Genomic DNA, 20,551 nt, shown 5'->3' with positions numbered 1-20,551 from the left:
CTTCCCATTACACACAACCTCCCAATAGCACAGAGCTCCATGTTTGAAGGCAGGTTCCACCTTAGTTCCTTTAGAGAAATCGAGGTAGGTGTTGTTCTGTTTGCTCACATTTATAGAAGAAAAGATCTGAAACTTTATTGACATCCAGACTTTCAGAACAAGAGGGGCCTGCCTGCTGTGCAGAGCAGCAGGCCCAAGGCACCCAGGGCCACTTACACCAAGCAGACTTGTAACACAAAGCTCGTCTTGAGAAGTGCTTCAGTTTTCTTTTTGGAGATGTGTTGATACCAAAGAAATGATCAGAAACCTTAACTATATCTTAGTCGGGTTCAAACTAAGCATCTTCCTTGACCTTTTTCCATATTCTGGGACGGGGGGGGGGGGGGAGGGTGATGGGAAAAGGAAAGGCAGCAAAAAGAAAGTCAAGGCAAGACTGGGAATGCCCTGCACATGGTAACTGCATCTGGCTGTTCCTGGCAGATGAACTTTTCTTGCAGCTAGAGATGGGAAACAAGGGTTTTGAAGAGGTCATGTAGGTCAATACCACTGAGCCTAGTATCTTTCCAAATAGGAACAGGTTTCCATGTGCTTTAAATTTAGACCAGAGACAGGTTAGGGGAACAGCAGCAAACCCAACAGCCAACTTCTCTGTGGCTGGTTTACAGGCAATCAAGCCTGTTGAGAGCAACGTATGTGTTTGGTTTAAATTACAGATGATTTCTGCTGGAACATGCCTGTGATCTACAACACATACTGCATGCTGAGAGCTCCTGAACCTCAGCCAGCACAAAAAAAACAACACACCCAGCGCACAACCCACCAGGCTGGCAGCAGCACCACACACCAAAGCTGCACTCTGGCAACCTGATTGCAAAGACCAGAAGTTTTACACCTGGATTGAGAGAACAAGACCACCCAGCACTTCAGGTTAAATGAGCTGATCTAGGAAGTGAAGGGGTTAATTCCTCCTAAGCTCTCACACAGCTCAAATTCCTTAGATAATCTGCTTCCACCAAATCCAGAGATCTAGCCACAGGGGAGGAAAACACTGTAAGGAAAAGTTGTTTTGGTAGAGCCTTCCTCTCAAGAGAGATTCCTTTAGGGCCAGCTTTTCCAGAAGTGGTTGGTGCCCAGAGCTCTCATGCACTGCAGTAGGAGGAAGGGTCATTGAACTACACTGGAAAGTCAGGTCTTGGTGCTGTGTTTAAGCATTGCTCACACTCACACGAAGAGAACAGACTTAAATGACTCACTTTCTCCTAGAATCAGCAATCACAAAACTGTATTGTGTCTTTAAGTCTCTATGCTAATATCAAAACAAAACAAAAAAACCCAAAACAGGTTTTGGAAATTGAGGGCTGCTTTCACGTATGGAGGCAGTAGGAAAACAAGTCCAGGGCTGTTTTGGAATTTGTGTTTGCACGGCGCTAGGTGATAATCAATGTGCATAGTTGGCAACAATGCAGATTTTGATTAGCAGTTCAGAGAAGAAATTGGGGACAGTCGCTGCTTAGAGTAATCAAGAGAAAAAAAAAACCAAGCTAACCCACAGAGGGGAATGGGTTTCACAAAAAAACAAAGATGAGTTTAGATTGGTCAGAGTGTGACGGATCACATTATTACTGCAGTCTTTGACCCACCGCTTTTACTATTTTCTTTAAACCTAGGAGATACAATGGCAGCTGAACAAGAAAAACAAAAGTTGTGGCTTTGAAACTAACACCTTTGACTCCCAGGCAGCAGTTTACCATGCAAAATAAATTTGCAATGCAAAGCCAGCTACTTCAACCCTTACCAAGGACAGTAACTCAAAAACAAAACAGGGAGAGCAAAGTGGAGCAGGGTTCACTTGTTCAGTTTAGATGCAATTTTCTGAAGAGTTAAGTTTCTAATTAGGCAAAAGTGCAATGCAGCTCTTTCTTACAGATGTCCTTCATGCAAGCTCGGGGGAGAAGCATGGAGGATTCTGTGATCCCAAATGTCCACCAAAAGATCCCAATGTCTTTCAGAAGAGTCACCACCAAGTCTCCAAGAATTCAATCCAATTCTGATCGGAGGCCCCACACACACAGCTGGCCAACAGTAACCAGGCCCTCCAGGCTATTCTATTCCCAAATGGAGGTGGGGGGGAGAAACACCCTGTGGGGCCCTATGCCAGGACTATTAAAGAAATGCAAAAATCTAGAACTCTTGGGGTTTTTTTGCATTTCTTTTTGGTCTCAGAACAACACGGCGACCAAATACAGGACTATTAAAGTCACATGAAAGCAGCAGGCAAGCACTAGCCCACACTAAAACACCTCTAATCCAACCAACACAGGAAGACTGAAACATGAGGCTGGTGAGAAGAACAAGTAGGAGAAGGTCCTTACCTAGAAGACAAGCTAACAAAGTCCCCTCCATCCAGCAGCCTGATTTTGCAGAAGAGAACCCCATTTACAAAGGGGACGGCAGTCAGCTCCTCCAGGGTGAAACTGGTCTGAAATTTAAATTTCTTTTTCTTTATCAGGAAAGCCATGGGCAGGCTCAGCAGGAGAAGCCCAGGGACTTACAACAACCGTCAGGAGCCGCTCAAGTCACACACAGATGCAGAAAAAAATTGCCACTGTTTCAGGAGTAGAAGCAGGGGGTTAATTTCAGTTTAATGATTGCTCGGCTTCAAAGTAGGATGCTCTTCTCTCGCTGGTGGTCGGATCTGGCTGTGGGATCATTGCCACGACAGGCTTCAGGTGAGGAGGAAGAGCACAGATCAAGCCTCTGGAACATCTCCAAGAAAAGAGGGAGGGAGAAATAGCTAAGCTCCAGACCAGCAGGAGCTTTTCTAGCCACAGCAATCTGGATTAAAGGCTGTGGTGGTTTGTGTGCATCAGAGCCTGTCCAGAAAGCATGTCCGATAGGAAGTCATCCCGTGCCAGGTCTCTGCAGAAATCTTAAGTCTGTGGGCAGCACATTGGACCTGGAAAGCCCGAGTCTCCTCTCCTCCCCGGGCCTCACACAGGTGTCTGTGATTTGTGCTACGGCTCCCACAGGTTTGTGTCAGCCCTGGGAGAGAAAGGAGTACGTTAGTCCCAGCCAGTCTTGAGCTCCCCCCCCCCCTCAAAAAAACCCTGTTTCCATGGATAAAATTCAGCCCAGACTCATCCTGATCCGAGGAGAAATCCAGTCATCTCAGCCCAAATAGCCTCTTCCCCCTTTCTAGCTACAGCAGTCCGTACTGCCCCAGGCCTGCGCACTCGCTCGCTCTCTCTATTTGGGGATGTTTAACAACAATTAGCTCGTCTGTGACTATTTCTCTCCAGAGATCACAAAGCAGTTTACAAAGGAAAACAAGTAGGAGAGCAGCTGCGATGAGGAAAAAAAAATGGAGAGAAAAAAAAAAAAAATCAGAGCAGGCTGGGAAGTTTCTACCCAGGAGAGATTTGCAAATAATCTCTCGTTTTTAATCCACCCTAACCATCCTCCTCTTTCACCTGGCAGCACCTGCAGAGGGGCCCCAGGACCGCAGCTGGGGGGCTCTGCCCCAGCGTCAGGGCTGCACCAGGGGGTTCCTGGCCTGCCCGACCCGCGGGCAGGGCCCGGCCACTCTGCCCCGCAGCGCGGGACAAGCCGGAGCCGGCTCCTGCCGTGCGGCCGCGGGCGCCGCGTCTATACTAGGGCAGCGGGGCCGGCCGGACACCCCCCGCCCTGCACTGAGCGCGCCCACCCCTGCCACGAGCTCCGCGCGGGCTCTGCCTGCAGCGCCGAGCACCGACGCCGCTGCTCACCTCCCGCCGCTGCCGTCCACAGCAGCCTCTGCCACAGCTACGCCAAATGCGGCCACTACGCTACCAGCGTAGGCAGCAACCGGACAGAACAGACCCGCCGCGCTTCGGGAATACAAAACCCAAGACAACATTCCTTCCCGCGAGGAGGGGGAAGCGGCGGCGCTACCGGATTGGCCAGCTCTAAGGGGAGGGAACGCCCGAACCCGGGCTCCGATTGGCTACTGCGCGCGCCCGCAGGGTGGCGCTGCGGGCTCAGTGATTGGAGGAGGCACCTGTCAGTCTGATGAAAGGCCAGCTTCTTACGCCAGAGAGGAGGAGGAGGGGGTCCAGGCAGCATCCTCTGACGTTCAGGCCCTGCAGAGGCTTCAGGGTATTCAGTGCCTGAGCACCTTTCCCTGCCTTCCGTGGGGTGCTTGCACTGCCCCTGCCAGCTTCTCTGGTTGCAGGCTCTGGAGTTTTAAAGCAAACCTTAGGCTCTCTCCTGGTCACGGGACTCCAGGAGCTGGGGCTTCCTAAGAAGCAGCACAGCTAATGTGGGCCCTGCTGATGCCAGTATAGCAATAAAGCTTGGGCTTAGTCCATAACAGCTGCCAAGCCCTTTGCAGTCATTAATTCATGCCTCCGATCCAAGCAACCTACTGGTCTGAATTTGAGAAGCTCCCTAAATGTGCCCTGGATTCGAACCTGCGAGCCAGTCCTGTCTCTGCTTGTACTGGCGTTGTGGTAGAGCCAGGACCCCCGTACCAAGGTGCGTGGGACCAGCACTCAGCCCCTGTCTCCTGGGGGCAGCCCTGTTTGACCTTCTTAGAGTCAGGGACATGTTTAAGGGTCTTGTTGAATGAGGGTCACACTCTCTACGGTACAGAAGGAGAAACTGAGGCTCAGCCAGGGTAGGCAGCTTGCCCAAGGTCAGGAAGTAAGCTTGGCAGGGCCTGGATAGGAGCCAGGGAGTCTCCTGTTGCCAAGCTAAGGTGTCTAGACTGCCATTAACCCTAATCGCTGGCGGTGACTACAAAAGTTACCAATTTATTTCCCCCCTCTGTGAATCCTTGTTACTGCAACTGAAAAAACACAGGGAAATGTATTGAGCTCCGATAATACTGTGGGGTCTGACTAGAGTCAAACGCGTTGTCATGGGGGACCTTGCTCACATGCTGAGGGTGGAGCTAGTGTTGGGCTGAAATCATTTTTTTTCCTTCTAGCCTCTTGACAGGCCCCAGCCAGGGGAGGGGTGTGGAGGGATTAGTCCTCTGGCACTGGGGGGTGGGGGGTACCCTTCTCGGATTTAGGGGGTGTTTTATCTCCCTTTGAACTGATGTCTTGCATTTACATGGCCATCAGCTGTTGATAGATCTTGGCCCTTTCCTGACCCTTCTCTGTATATAATAGAGATGCTGTGGCAAGGAATTAGGGTCTGCTGGATGTTTAACATCTGCAATGCTGAGAAGGAGGAATTTTAGAAATATTTCAAGGTGGAAAAAAACCAACTCCAAACCCTGACACATTCTGCTTCTCCTCCCCAAGTCTTTAGTAACATCCATGGCTAGCCCTCTGGTGCTTAACTTCTGTCATTGGAGAAAAGACTAATGGTTGCTTTATCAGTGTGGGAGGCAGGTGAGGGATATCTTGTGAGTCACACGAATAATAAATCTCCCTTTGGTACTTCTTGTTGTTTATAGCAACAGAGCTGGATGTTCAAGTTAACAGAGATTTTAAGCTGTTCTCACGCATATTTACTCTGTAGCTTTGTCAGAAAGATCTCTTGAAAACCTCAATGTTTGCTTTGTAATTAATTGAATAATGTGACTGCTGTTAAAAATAAACTAACTTGGAAAAATGCCCAGAGAGCTGCTGAACAGCCTGGATTCTCCAGGGGGTGTATATGAGTGTCTGTGTGCACATATATTTATATATATTTCCCTAACATAGGCAGTTTCATGAAAATGGGATTAAAATCCCGGGCCATAAGTTTTTTAATATTCTGAAATTCAGCGTGTTCCTATTTCTGTGTATTCATCATGCCTTTGTGACTGCATACATTTGAAAAGCATAATAATTAGGGAAATATGACAATATCTGCTGGCGAGAGAGAAGGTAGAACCGCTGTGTGTGTTAGAGTTCCATGAAGCTATTATGTAGGAAACAGAACTGGACGTAGATGACATCTCTGAGTACTTAGCTCTTCCAGCTACAGGTGCAGAATACTACTTTCCAGTTTCCTACCGGTAAGGAGCAGCATAGTTACTTCCTCCCATCCTCAGCTTAGCTAGCTCCATTTCATCTGTTGATCCAGGTACTCACTTTGGAATAAATGTATGAATAGCAAGAAATCCATTTAAATGGATGGAGTTATTCTGGAGATGCAATTGACCCATGTAATCAGATCCTCAGGTCTGCCTATGCCATTCTGAGCTCAGGACCAAAAAAGGGTGGGTGGATACATAGGAGGCTTTTTTCCTGGATGGATATACATTAAGAGTCTGGAAAGCATAAAGCATTCTGGGATATTTCTAGTCCTATCACTTAGGTTGCAGGGTTTCCAAAATAGAAGATCACCAAACGTTGTCAGATAAATCACCAGTTTCCTCCTCTGGAAAATATCTTTGGATTAATATATTTGGACTAGCAGTCAAACACGGAAGCTTTGGAAACCAAATGATATACAGTCATTATAACAATGTAAGCAATGGATCTGTTACATTACCGTTTATGACTACAGCTCTAATAGCTTTAATGAGCTTTCAGTGTTATTATACAAAGACCATAATGTTATCACAATATGTATTATGCTGCACAAATGTGTTCTTCAGGTTGCTGTCTACTGTATACCCGCTGTGCATCTGCTTGGTGCGTGGGTGAGGGAGGTACCCATAGTGCTGCCATGCTTAGAGAGAGATCTCTGTGCATTGACTTGGGATAGTTGTGCCTCCAGAGCAAGATGATTAAGGAGGTATGTTGTGCAAGTAACTCTACAACACCAGTGATAATTCTCCAGTGCAGACAAGGGCCTCTAGACCTGTTACTCCAGAGAGACACTCCATTTATAGTAGGCAGGACCTGGTGAGCTGCTGAAAGAAAATGCATGTCTATCCCCATTAGGTAGGATTATCTGATGATATGGAGTTAGTCTAAGCTTGTATCTTCTCAGCTTAACTCAGTAACAGCCTGTGAGCTCCTTTCTGATCCGCTTGTGTTTTTATGAGCTCCATACGTTAATAGTGCTTATGATGATCAAGGGCCATGAACTGATTTCACACTTACCATGCCAGGAAACAGTTAGATTTGGGGAATGCAGTAGACACGCCAGCACAGTGTGCTCCCAGCTCCAAGGGACATGCAACACTGTGATTCCAGAGCAACTGAGCACAGGGGGCTGGACTGGTTGGATTCCTTTCCTCAAGCAAACAAACTCAATTCTCCTGCAGCCTTATCATTCCTATTTACTGGTCTGTATATCTTCCCTGTCTCCTTCGGGATGTTAAGTACCTAGTCAGGCTCTCCTGGAAGGCTTCTCAGCAGAAAAGAACGGAGTTGTTTCTCCTTGTAACACCAGTCTGCACGGGTGCAAATTGCTACACGGGGATGCTGGTTCAGTAGCTTTCCTGTTCTGGAGGCACCAGGCCCAGCCCCAGTGCTCTCAGGGGTTTGTACCCATCCTGCAGTTCCTCATGCTGCTTTCTAAAGACTCAAACAAGCAGGTGCCTCCTGTCAGTAGCATGCCACACCTGTATGCATTTGCCCATGTGTTTTTGTCCCCATGGGTGCTGTGAATAGTTATATATTGCTTGAGGAGCCACGCATATGCTGCAAGGGGGCAGTAGCTCTATCCTGTACTTGCATTGAAGATGCTGGGGCAGAGTCCCCAGCTGACAGCTGTCCACTTCCACTTCAAAGTCCCTGCCAGGCCATCTCTGTGCCTGTCTGTCCCTGAGGAGGCAAGGAACTGGTGGCTTAGTACTGTTATTCTTTCAATGTTGTTGCATAGTTTCTCTCTTTTGATTTCTTTAACAGTGGAGATTTTGGCTGTCCTGCTTTCTTCTTTCTGTGTCCCCTTAGGAGGCTGAGACGGGGGCTTCATGATGCCATTGCTTCCAGTGCAGGGTCCTTCCAAAAGCAAGAAAGTAATGGGGAAATTTAAGCTCATGAGATTTGATGCTGATCTACTAACTACTTCAACCTTGGCCACATCCCTCTCTTGTTCTTGGTAACAGACCTACCTCCCAGCCAGGCCTGTTAAGTCAGTCCCCTGATAGCCCAACCAATGTTAAGCTCTGCCATCTCCCTCATAATAAGAGGAGAGTTTAAGAAAAACATTGTTTTAGGGGCCAGTCACCAGGTCTGGCTGTAAAAGGGGGAAAGGAGCCTTGTTTATTAAGAGTGCTGAGAGGAAAGAGATTTGCAGACAGGTAAGGGGAAGGCCTGCATGTCCTACCCACAGCTCTGATCTATGAGCCCCACTTGCTGGGATTCTGGACCAGGGCTGGGACTACCTGCATGGATCACCTTGCAGGACTGGGACTCGCACGGCCAAGAGTGCAACAGGTTATGGATGAAAGACCCTTCACTGCACTCTCATGTGGTTACCGGCTGTGAAACACAGCATAGGAGCAACACAGCAGATCTCTGGGAAAACTGCCTATGACTTGGAGGAGTGTCCAAGAAGAGTGGAGGGGTGAAATACTGTGACATTCCTGGCCAAACCCAGACCTGGTCTAACATCACTCGAGTCAGGGATGAACTTGGCCAATAGGTTCGACAGTTAAGCATAAAACATATGCTGTTGGGAGGCAGGGAATTTAATCAGATATTCAGTAATGGTCATGCTATAACTGCCTTATCACTTTGCCAATTATAAGCAACTGGAACCATAAGGTAAGTGTTGCATGCAAACCAGGCAAGTGGGATGGTCAGGCCTATTTATGGACTGTGCTTGTCCCTTTGCTTGTCAACAGCAAACTTCTTTGCTAGAAATATTGCATGTGCCCAAAAAGAGAGTTCCAAACATTCAGGCCTTTTGCCTTTCTGGTTTTGCTGGCAGGGATGGGGAGCCCTGCTTGCATTTCCAAGCTTTCTGCCTTTTGTTCTGTCACAGGCGCTTTTTTTCCCTGACTCTAAATATACAGGTTAAATGTCTGTAGCTGAACTAAGATCTTGGTGCTGCCCATCAGGCTACAGGCTTCACTGCTGCAGTTGTCCCCCTTCTGGTATGCAGTGCCATCTATTGGATAGAAGTGAAATGAATTCTGCCTGCCCCCAGCTGGCTGAACACCGATTTATTCGCCCAGGGGGTGAATTGGGATGTTGAAAGCAATTTGGCAACTCTAGTTAATAGCCTGTGACAGACCAGAGACCATATCTAGGTTTATCTCCTGAGCCTTCAACTCTAGAAGTGTGCGCTAAATCTAACTGGCAAACTTGTGAACCCAGTGGCATGTAGCATATAGCTTTAGGGGCTTGTATGATGTAAACTCTCAGATCACATGTGCTACGTTCTTTCCCATCTGCTGAGTCCTGTTGTAGAAAATCATCGCTGTCTAGTGCCCTCAGTTCAGTCAGCTGGCTACCAAAAAACCAAAAGGCTTAGAGCACATGGGCTACTTTCCTCTGCCTCTGTTGTCTCCATTGGGCACTAGCTTTGTACTGTTACACCCCCAAGAAGGAGGTTGGGGTTCCCTGTTTGGCCACTTCCTTTTTATGCTCTGGTTCCTTTAATGAGTGTTAATTTATGCATACTATTAACATACTAATTAGCACTTACTTGAACCCCCCCATGACAGAAAAAGGGGAGGAGATTCCCAGTGCAAGGGATTCAATTGTAAGAAGTAACAACACCCTTTCTATGATGAGTTACTAGGGATACACACAGAGTGGAGCGCAGTAGAGATCCCAGCTAGCATTATAGCTGTGGTAGCCAGGAGTGCCACTAGGAGCAGGGTATCACTACACCTCTTCCATCCACAATGCACTCATGCCAAGTGAAACACAGCCAATAGCTGCAGTCACTGCAGGAGTTAATGCTGTGGTTTAATTTTAAAGCTTTATAAAGGCCAGCACATAGTTCTCTATTATTTCAGGTTGTTACAGCTCATCCAGATCATGGCAGATAAGTACAGCATACTGCTCAGGGGCTCCAATTGTGTAGCATACACAGCATAGTTATGAGAACTGCAAGATAAGGTTGTAGAGATGATTGATATTTGAGCAACAGAATGAGATTCATATCACCAAAGATTATATTCTAAAGCTTGTGCCAAAGGAGAAGAGTTAAAAGTGTACCTGCTTTCAGCAACCTCAGCTAGCATTTCCTGATTTCTGAACACTTTGCAAGTTGTAGGTGTGGCACTTGGACGTGGTTTATTCTGTGGAGGGACCCCCCCCCAAATAAATGGAAAGAGCCTATTTACCAAAATGTGTATTTTTAATTAAAATTACTATTTATGGAGACCATTCTTTTTACAGATGAGGTAAAACCAAATCCACTGCAATTTGCTTTAATTATAAACTTCAATTAAAGGAGTGATTCGCTTCCACCAGGTTTGAATCTGCCTGGAGAAGTGTACTCCTGTGGTTAGGTTAGATGCTGAACATGGTGGGAAGCCATTACTGTTGCTGTCCTGACTCGGCACAGAGATGAGGGTGGATAGCTCATATCTTCCACAAGCCAAAACCTTCAGTGGATGCTGTTTGTTCTCTCTCGCTCAGTGACTCAAGACACACAGAAGAGGGTGTGCTGAGTTCTAGCACAATTATAAAATACAGCAGTATCCTATGGACTGCTCTTGCCAAGGTCCCCATCATAAAACATTCAGGGGTCTATAATTAGATTGTCCAGATTTGTTCCTTCACAAATTCCAAATCTACAACCAGTTTTGCCTCAGCATTAGAAATTCCATTTCAATAGTGATGTCTGGTGAGTGATTAATCCATAATTTTGGCTCTGGTTCTGCAGTGGGGTAAGGTTGGGAGGGAGGAAAAATTTGAGAGTGAAGTTATTAAAAAAAAAAAAAAAATCAGTTTCTGTGCAAGTACAGGCGAGCTTTTCAACAAGCAATAAGCTTATTTAGATCATGAAGTTAGTGTGTATCTATGACAACCACATTCACACCTATCGATTGACATTTCATGGAATTAAGCACTTTTACTTGGGTTTACATGAAACCAGTTTGTAAATGAGGCAGTATATGCTGGGTAGTGGACAAGCATTTTTCCCAGTATAGTCTTAAAAAAAAACTTTCAGGGCAAAAATCCCACAGTCCTCAGTCCAAATGCCTGCTAAAGTCAACTGGCATACTGATGGAGTAAGGACTGCAGGATTCTTTCCAGTCCTTTAAAAATACAAAACAAGTTTAAAACTGCAGAAAAGGGGAGGGTGGGGAAAAAACCCTGCCCCAATCCATACAGTTAACTACTGAATCACTGAAACCCATGCTTGCCAAAATTTCAGCATTACTGCTCTGCTGAAACCCTATCTTTAGCTCAGCTTGCTGTGATATTGGACTGTAGAGGTTCCAAACTAAGCGGCAGTACCAGGCACCTGGGTGACAAAGAGATGGAGTTTTGGCTGTAACTCACCCAAATAAAATTCATATCTCCTCATGCCCTCATGTTCTACCCCAGACATTTAACACTGTTTCCAATGCATTTTCCAGGATGGTAACTAAGACATAGACAAAGATGCCTCTCCCAGACCCATGTGTGCAAAAGGCTGGCACCATTTAACCCTAGTTTGAGGACTGCAGCAGGATGTGCAGAATTTGGGTTGTGCAGAGGCCTTGTGCTGGTCTTCTGCACAGGAGCGAATTCCACCCTTGAAGAGCAGTATCTACAACATCCCAGCACAGATGCATGCCTGCACTACCTCAGATATATATATATTTTTTTACTTAAGTGTCCAGCAAAAGACAGGAATGCATTAGCTCCCCTGTACTGCAGCACGGGATCTGGGTTCTTTCAGCAACAGGATGCGAATCCAAGCCCCTCACCATGTTAGGAGAAGACTAGAAGCTGCAAGCCCTGGGTGAGAGGTCTCCTTTTTTTAAGATCAGCCTTCACATAGACATAAAAAAAATAATTGTCTTTTTATAAATCTAGATTTTTTTTAAAGGAACCAAACCCACCAACATTATGTTCCAAGTTCATCGCACATCCTGGCTTCCACTCTGGATGGTAAGTCCATCAAGGCTCAACGCAGAGAAGGAAGCTGTCCAGGAACAGTTTTCTACTCCAGAGGGCTAGAGCTGAACCACTCCACTGTGACAAGAGTGGATCTCTCTCTGTCCCCTTGTGTCCTACAGCAGCAAAGACAGGTTTTTTGAGAAAAACAGCCAGCCCTTCCTTCATTGGATGATACTATCTTGTTGCCCATTTTGGGCCACCTGGCTCGGGTCAGAAGTCACTGAGGGATTGGGCGTATTGCTCTGCAGGAATCGACGGAAGTCCTTGATCATGGGGCGCAGGACCTGGATGAGAGCGCTCAGAGCAGCCTGTGTCCCCTCCATGGCCTGCGCCTGCCGCTCCTGTGCACAGGCCTGCACCTCCTGGGAGCGGCGGATCATCTGCAGAAGGTCATTCTGCTGCTCCAGGTGCTGGGCAATCTCTTTCACGTGCAGATTGGTCACCCGCTGCTCCTGCAAGAGCTTGGCTGAATTTAAGGCAATTCTGCTTTTCAGCTCCTGGGGCTTGGCAGACACCTCAGGTTGATGTGCCATCATCTCCAAGGGAGCTTCAGCAGTAACTGTGGTGGGAGCCTCTGTGGTGCAGTACTCCACGACCCCATCATCCAGACTGTGATAAGTTGTCTCTGTGGGGACTAGAAACAAAGGGAAAAAGAGGTCAGAGGCTGCAACACCTTATGTGAAGTGTTTCACCATTTTTCAGCCCTGCCTTGTTCAAGAGGACCTCTCCAAGGAATATTAACTAAAGGACACAAGGGACTCACAAGAGATTGAACAGCACTGGTCAGAAAGTCTTGACTGCTCAGATTTCCCCTGGAACATCTCCAGAGACCCAAACACCTATTTTTACTTGTATCACTGGAGGTGGTAATGGAAGAAGAGCTTGGACTGGACTAAAAAAGAAGTCTTAAATCTATTAATCTCAGGCTCAGAAGGACAAAACAGCTTTTATTCATTCACCTTTATGTCTGTACAGCTGTGTGTGCCTGTGAACATCTAAACACTAAGTTATAAATAGTCTCCCATTTTGCTGCACTCTGTCCATTGGTCTTACAACCAGAATATAAATCAGCAGCCACTTGATGAGAAGGAACATGTAAAATGTGAACTGCATAGGTCAAGAGAGATCTCTGCCATTAGGTTTTATTTTGGGTTGAAAAAAGCTCACTGTTCAAGCTCTCCCTTTGGCTACACTAGCCCCCTTTTGCCAGTCTGTTTCCTACTTATGCTGATTTGCACCCACTCAGATTCAGCTATAACAAAACCCAGGGCTGTATCAGCTGTAATCTCAAGCGTTTACAACGTAGAGCCGACAGCCATCCAGTCACATAGCCCTATAGTCCCTGGGGTGTCTGAGATCCCGAGGATGAAGGATGGTAGTACGCTGTATCCCACAGGACCAGCTTGTTTGGCAGGGCAGTGTGTCCCGTCTGCTCCACAGCCTGCCGAGGGAGGCTGGAGCAGCTCGAGAAGGGCGAGGGCCCGCTAGGACGTGCAGGCCCAAGACGACGGTTCGCACGAATTGCTCCGAATGCGTCCTTGCCGTCAACGTCGGCCTTCGGCACCTGCACAGCCTAGAGGCGCTGGCCTGCGGGACCCGGGGCTGCCGCATCCGCTACGCTGAATTCACGCGGCTTCGTTTTGCCGCTCTCTGGGGCCGCGAGGAGGGGGATCCTCCGTACGGACGACGGGCTTCCTCGCCGCTGGCCGGGGCCCGCCTACGACCTTGCCGCTCAGCCCCCGGCCTCCTGGCACTCACTCTGCGTCAGGGTGACGGTGGTGGCGGAGGCCGGGATGGGGATCTCGGCGGTGTCCCCGGCCGTGCAGTCCCCGGCCGGCAGGCTGATGATGGTGGCTTCGCCCAGCAGGTTGCAGATGCGCTGCTGCATGGGCGTGAGGATGACGGGGGCGGCGACGGCGCCCGCCGGGTCCTCGCCGTCCTGCCCGCCGCCGGCTCCGTTCTGGCCCTCGCCGCCCCCTTCCATGGCGGCGCGCACCTGGGCCACCTTGCGCCGCACCTCGGTCTTGAGGTCCGACCACTTCTTCTTGACCTCGGGCAGCTCGCGGCGGCAGGTGGCCACGGCGTTGACGCGCCGCAGGATGTCGTGCCAGGCGGCCGCCTTGGCGGCCAGCGGGACGCCCGCGTTGAAGTGGTTGATGAGCAGGTGCTTGCCCCGCTCCAGCTCCTCCACGATGATCTCCACCTCGCGCTCCGAGAAGTTCATCTTGCGCTTCTTGGCCGGGGGCGCCGGCGGCGAGGCCATGGTGGCAGGGCTGGGCCCACCAGGCCTAGGGCAGGCCCAGGGGGCTGAGGGCGGGGGGGGGGCCCGCCTGGGGGCCCCACCCGGGCCCTGGGGGATGAGGGGAGGGGGGGGCGGGACCTGCCGGTTTCGGGGCCCGAGGGGGCCCCGGGGTGCCACCCCCCCTCCCCTTCCCTAGCGAAGGATACGCAAATTGCGTACCGCCGCCACCCGCCAGGCCCCGCTCAACGGCCTCCGCCCTGCGGCACTGGCGTAATGGCTTCCAGAATCGGCCCCTTTTCCTGCTCCGGTGGATTGGCGCGGCCGCTTGCCCGTCAGGCGTCGATCCCGCCTTCTGTCCCCCCAAGCCAAAATCCTATTGGTCAGCGGTGCAGCTCCTCCTCCCCCCCACCGGTTGTTTCAATTTAATGGGCCGGGCGCCTGTCAGTCAGAAGTTGTGGCCGCCTTCAGAGCCCAGCCCAAGAATCCATTGGGTACTCTCTGTTCCAATCAGAGCTCGGTAGGGCTCCAGTCTCTCCAGCTATTGGATCCACCCTGCGACGTCAAGACACAAGTGAGGGAGTCCAACCGGCCATTGGGTCTGTGGCCGTCTTCTCCCCGCCTTCCTCGGCGGTCCCGCCAATGGGAATCCTCCCCTGGTTTCACTCCCACGCTGTCTTCCCCCCCCAACCCCCCTTCGCTCCGGCGGCCGGCTCATTCCGATTGGTTCGGGTGTTGGCGTGCGCGTGACGTCAGGCGAGCGGGTTGGCGGAGGCTGTTGGCAGTGCGGCGCCCGCCGGCCACGCGGCTACTCACCCGCGCGCTCTGATTGGCGGCAGGCGAGTCACGTGGGTTGTGGCGGGAAACCGGAAGCGTGTTGAGTCATTTCCTCGCTGCCGTCGCGAGGGCGGGACGAGGCGCCGCCATTTGCCGGTACCCCGCGAGCCGGGGTATGCCGGGTCCGCGGCGCTCGCTGGCCTCACCGGTGGTGAGCGGCGTGTTGTGCCAGTGCAGCCCCCCGCGCGCGGCGGCCGACGGCGGCGTCCCGGGCCCGCGCGGGCGGGCGCTGTGCGGGGCCCCCGAGCAGGAGCGGCGCCTTCACGCGCTCTTCCAGAAGCTCGACGTGAACCGCGACGGCGCCCTCTGCGTGCACGACCTGGCCGTGGGGCTGGGCCGGCTCGGCCTGTACCGCACCGAGCGGGACCTCTGGGTGAGCGCCGGCTCGCGGGAGACCCCTGCACCGCCCAGGCCTTTAGGGGGTGCGGGGTCCTTTTAACCCGTTGCCTGAGGGGGTGGGCGGCCCCCAGAGACTTCAAACGGGCCCCGAGCAGAGACGTGGGTTTTCCGGAAGTTTTTCCAATGCCCTAAATAGCGCGTGATCCGATTGCACGTGTTTATGTGATGTATATGTAGTAAACAAAAGTAAAAAAAGTACCCTCCTGTTCACTTTATGTCCCAATAACCACTGGTATTTGAACTGAAATGGTAGACTGGGGGGGAGGATATTACATGCAGCACGCTTCATGTGGCTTAAGTGTTATATTCAAAGCTTTACGTGGGAAGCAATTATTTTTATTGGCATACTTGTAAAAACGTAGAGGCAGTACACGATAGCATGTACTTTCCTTACGTTGTTTGTTTAAATTTAACGGAAGAAGAAACAAAGGCACTGAAAACTTGTTGACACACTAATTTTAGCGCATGCAAAGAACTGTGCACGAGATGCTGTGCTTTGGTTTGGATTTGACCTGCACAGCCAATTAGGTGACTTCATAACTTGATTTTTGGTTTGGAGGATTATAAGAGTGTATTTACCCTGCTATTTACAAGTCAATAAAACACGTAAATACTCTCTCGCGCTTCCTACGGATAATCCCCTGAAAAAACATGAATTACAACTTGGAAACTGCCAAGCAGCGCTCCCTGTAAGCTGCGCTCACACCGCGCTGCCGGGTGCGCCTACACGGCCGCGCACGCTACGCAGCTTGGAGGGAACGCTGCTGCCAAGCTTGCCTAATACTGTATTGGTGTCCATTCATTGTTACTAATGAATTTTATGAAACAGTGAATTTTTAGAAATGGATAATTTTCCACGGAAACATTTTCTGTTTTGGAAAATTCTTCACCGTATGAGTCTGGCCCCAAGAGCCTCCAAATGTTTTGTCTGGCTGCAATCTGTCCGACTCCTGTGCAGCAGAGGCAGGCTTCTGTATTTTTCTGTAGTAAAAAAAACCAAGCAAAAGCAGAGTTGATAGCTGTCAGGGGTTTAAAGGGCAGTCCTGGTCACTTTTGACACTGAAACTGCAGTGACCCATGTGTTCCTCTTAGTGTCTGCGACTAGCTCTAAACTGAGCAAAAGCAAAGGTTGAAAAATGTATCACTTCCAGAAAAAAGAACATTTAAGAGCCCGTATTTGTGTTACAGGGGTGTAGGTTGTAGCCGTGTTGGTCTAAGGACACAGGCAGACAAGGTTCTTTGGGTGAATCTGATATCTTTTATTAGACCAACTTAAATAGTTGGAAAACAATTTTTAAGCTAGTTTTCGGGTTCAAAAACCCTTCGTCAGGGTAAGGAAGTTTCAGTGGTTGGTGTGTGCTCTTTCTGGATAGAATGAAAAGTAAAGAAGCCAGAGGCTGGGCTGGTCTGCATACAAGATGGGCAGTCAGTGAAGATGTAGATTGAGGAGTCAGTGGGTGAGAGACTGGTGGGGTAGGGAGTAGGGGGATGAATAGTGGAGATGTACCTGGGGAGTCAGATGTCAGGCAGGTTATAATGTGTCATAAATCCAATGTCTATATTTAGTCCATGATTTTTAGTATCCAGGAGGTTGATGAAGAGAAGTTCATAGGTTCATCTCTGGGAAGTGTTTCTTAAATTTCCTTTGAGGATCAGGACTGAGAGATTGGAGAGAGAGTGGCCCTTCCGTGAGAAATGTGTCCCCACAGGTAATTGGGCATTCCTGTCTTTGATAGATTTCCGGTGTGTGTTCGTTCAGGTGCACAGTTGTTGTTTGGTCTCTCCTACGTATTTTCCATCAGGGCATTTGGTGCATTGAATGAGATGCCTTACATTTCTGGAGGTGCAGCTGTAAGATCCTGGGATGCTGATGGCTCTGTTGTGGGGTGTAATAATAGTGGGGGTGGTGGAGATGTGTTGGCAGGTTTTGCATTTCTTGTCATGGCACAGTCTGGATCCATTTGGTGTGTTCTGGGCCTGAGGAAGTTTGCTTCTGGTGATGAGGTTAGTGAGGTTCAGTGCTTGTTTGAAGGCTAGGATGGGTGGCTCTGGGAAGATCTCTTTAAGAATAGGGTCTCTTTCTAATATGGGTTGCAGTTTGAGGATTTTCCATACGGGTTTAAGGGAGAGGTGATATGTCGTAACCAGCAGTGTGCAATTTGTGGGGGCTTTTCTTCTGGACTGCAGTAGTTCTTCACGTGGTATCCGGGTGGCTCTTTCAAACATGCGGTCTCTCTCTCTGGAGGAGTGTCCTTGTTGGGTGAAATCCTTTTTAAGATTGGTGAGGTGGCAGTTCCAGGTGTTCTCTTCCATTCAAATTTGGTGGTATCTGAGGGCTTGGCTGTATATCGCAGCTTTTTTGGTGTGTTTAGGGTGATTGCTGGTTCTGTGCAGATATGCATGTTGGTCTGTGGGTTCCTTGTATACTGTGGTCTGTATTTTACCATTCTGGATACTGATCATCGTGTCTAAAAAGGAGATGTTGGTGCTGGAGTATTTTAGAGAAAGTCAGGTGGAGGGATGGTGGTTGCTGAATTTCTGATGAAACTCAGAGATTGCAGGTATTCAGTCCAAATGATGAAGATGTCATCGATAGATCTTAAATATAGCAAGGGTTTGATGGTGCAGTTCTTGAGGAAGTCTTCATTCCATCCAGGAAGAGCGCACACCAACTGCTGAAACTTCCTTAGCCAAAGGGTTTTTGAACCTGAAAGCTTGCTTAAAAATTGGTTTCCAACTATTTAAGTTGCTCTAATAAAAGATATCAGATTTACCCAAAGAACCTTGCCTGCCTATGTCCTTAGACCAGGGGTGGGCAAACTGTGGCCCAGGGGCCAGATGGCATCCTACCAGGCCATTCTATCTGGCCCGCGGGGCCTCTAAAAAATGTAGAAAATTAATATTAATCTGCCCTGAGGTGCCTGTCATGCGGCCCTTGATGGCTTGCTGAAACTCAGTAAGCGGCCCGCTGCCCAAAATAATTGCCTGCCCCTGCCTTAGAGCAACACGGCTACCACCTTCACCCCTGTAACATGGAAGATATTGAATTCAGCCATTTGAAATGGAAATTGTACAACATGAAAAAGAAAGAAGCCAAACTCAACGATGACTTATCTTTTTCTAAGCCTATGCAAGAAACATAACTTCGTTCCCCGAGCACTAAATATTACAGTCCTCTGACTACTACACGCAACTCCAAATATGCTTCACTGCTATGCAGAAAAACTTCAGAGAAAATTAGAAATCATCTGTTTCACCTAATCTACTCCAAAAGAGACCAGCTCAGGAAGGAAATTACCACATTCTGCAACAACTTAAAAGACAGAAATCCAATCATCTTCCCTAATAATATACAATGGATACAGAGAGACTACGAAAAAATTTCTACAACATTCATCCTACATAAAAAGAAGAAAGGGAACAAATTACTCCAAGAACAAGTTCCCCAGCCACAAAACAACCATCCGAGGAACAACACCAACACCTTGCGACATTCCAACCTCAGACTTGATGAAACGGAAAGTGGCAACCAGCCCTCAAATATCCTCAATCTCTCCACATACATGCTTACCAAGACTGAAAAATCTGTCCTTTCTAAAAGCTTAAATTTCTGTCCAGAAAAACACCCTAATAAAATACTTCAGTGTGGAGAACTAGAATAATTCTTCTGACGCCTCCACCTCAAGGAATATTTCCATGACCAAACTGAATCCACTCCCAACAACAACTCATCCTCTGACAACATTCAGGAAAAGATCAACCCCAAAAAACCATCAGATTGGAGACCTCACAGTGGACGAAACCCTAACCTGGACCACTACATTGACTGCTTCAGGGAAAGAATGAACAATGAAATAATCAACAACACATGCCACCGTAACAACCTTTCTCTACCAGAGAATAAGGCCATAGAATCTCTAAGATCTAACCACCAAATAGTAATAAAACCAGCAGATAAAGGAGGAGCCATAGTCATCCTAAACCATGAAGACTACATAAAGGAAGCCAACAGAGAACTACACCACCTGCTACAAAGAACTACAAGAAGTTTTTGAAGGCTCAGGAAATGGGCGGATGATAACCTGATGGTGTTTAACACTGAAAAATGCATGGTCCTCCACCTTGGGAGGAAAAACCTGCAGCATGCTTATAGGCTCGGCAATGCTATGCTGGCTAGCGCTACGGATGAAAGGGACTTGGGGGTCATGATTGGCCACAAGATGAACATGAAACTTCAATGTGATATTGCGGCTAGTAAGGCAAGCAAAATGCTGGTTTGCATCCATAGATGCTTCTCAAGCAAATCCCAGGATGTCATTCTTCTGTTGTCCTTGGCCTTGGTCAGGCCACAGCTGAAGTACTGTGTTCAGTTTTGGGCTCCACAATTCAAAAAGGATGGGGAGAAGCTTGAGAGGGTGTAAAGGCATGCACATGATCAGAGGTCAGGAAAACAGACTTCATGATGAGAGCCTGAGAGCAATGGAACTCTTCAGCCTGGAAAAGCGCAGGCTCAGGGGGGACCTGGTGGCCACCTATAAGTTTATCAGGGGTGCTCACCAGGATCTGGGGGAACGTCTGTTCACCAGAACGCCCCAAGGGATTACAAGGTCGAATGGTCACAAACTCCTGCATGATCGTTTCAGGCTGGACATAAGAACTTTCCTGTCCAAGGGCCCAAGGTTTGGAATAGACTGCTGCCGAAGGTGGTTCAAGCACCCACTTTCAAGAGACAATTGAATCTTTATCTTGCTGGCATCCTATGATCCCTGCTGACTTCCTGCCCCTGGGGCAGGGGACTGGACTTGATCTTCTGAAGTCCCTTCCAGCCCTAATGTCTATGAATCTATGAACCTTCCCAGCAATACCCTCCTAGCCACCATGGACGTTACCAGCCTATATACCAACATCTTACACCAGGATGGCATCCAAGCCTGCCTTGCATATCTACAGGAACAAAATTACAACTCACAATACGGACCCAAAGATATTACTGGCATTATACACTTCATCCTCACACGCAACAATTTCACTTTTAATAACCAACACTTCCTCCAGATGATGGGAACAGCTATGGGCACCAAAATGGCCCCACAGTATGCCAACCTTTTTATGAGCCACCTGGAAGAAGACTTTTTTC

The 20,551-nt window shown here is 48.7% G+C and overlaps 3 protein-coding genes across 5 annotated transcripts in view; 1 reads left to right on the top strand and 2 right to left on the bottom strand.

Moving 5' to 3' along the window:
* EEIG1 (estrogen-induced osteoclastogenesis regulator 1) overlaps positions 1-3,900 on the bottom strand; it is a 42,473-nt gene extending 38,573 nt beyond the window's left edge. Inside the window, exons 1-2 of one of the 2 annotated variants that reach the window (XM_006269445.4) lie at positions 3,765-3,900; positions 2,373-3,042 (exon numbers count right to left, since the gene is read on the bottom strand). In XM_006269445.4, the coding sequence (XP_006269507.1) occupies positions 2,373-2,518 (146 nt within the window). In that variant the 5' untranslated portion in view covers positions 2,519-3,042; positions 3,765-3,900. Of the gene's footprint in view, positions 1-2,372; positions 3,043-3,470; positions 3,567-3,764 lie in introns of those variants that run through there. The other variant, XM_059715581.1, reaches the window with a different exon arrangement.
* Positions 3,901-10,163: 6,263 nt separating this feature from the next.
* Positions 10,164-14,773, bottom strand: NAIF1 (nuclear apoptosis inducing factor 1). The gene is made up of 2 exons (XM_014608175.3): positions 13,698-14,773; positions 10,164-12,573 (listed from the first exon to the last, which is right to left on the bottom strand). Exons 1-2 carry the CDS (start codon positions 14,200-14,202, stop codon positions 12,101-12,103), a joined length of 978 nt encoding a protein of 325 aa, XP_014463661.1. The 5' UTR covers positions 14,203-14,773; the 3' UTR covers positions 10,164-12,100.
* Positions 14,774-15,070: 297 nt separating this feature from the next.
* Positions 15,071-20,551, top strand: part of SLC25A25 (solute carrier family 25 member 25) — a 42,267-nt gene continuing 36,786 nt past the window's right edge. Inside the window, exon 1 of one of the 2 annotated variants that reach the window (XM_019475874.2) lies at positions 15,071-15,388. In XM_019475874.2, coding sequence (XP_019331419.1) covers positions 15,131-15,388 — 258 coding nt within the window. In that variant the 5' untranslated portion in view covers positions 15,071-15,130. The remainder of the gene's footprint in view (positions 15,389-20,551) is intronic. The other variant, XM_019475871.2, reaches the window with a different exon arrangement.

The sequence above is a fragment of the Alligator mississippiensis genome, chromosome 12, assembly GCF_030867095.1.
Source record: "Alligator mississippiensis isolate rAllMis1 chromosome 12, rAllMis1, whole genome shotgun sequence".
NCBI lineage: Eukaryota > Metazoa > Chordata > Crocodylia > Alligatoridae > Alligator > Alligator mississippiensis.
This window is presented reverse-complemented; position numbering and strand designations above follow the sequence as displayed.

Excerpts from the sequence above, each read along its gene's own strand:
- NAIF1 (XM_014608175.3), bottom strand. The coding sequence starts at position 14,202 with ATGGCCTCGCCGCCGGCGCCCCCGGCCAAGAAGCGCAAGATGAACTTC. Across the intron at positions 12,574-13,697 it reads CACCGTCACCCTGACGCAGA|TCCCCACAGAGACAACTTAT; the intron begins GTGAGTGCCAGG and ends CTTTGTTTCTAG.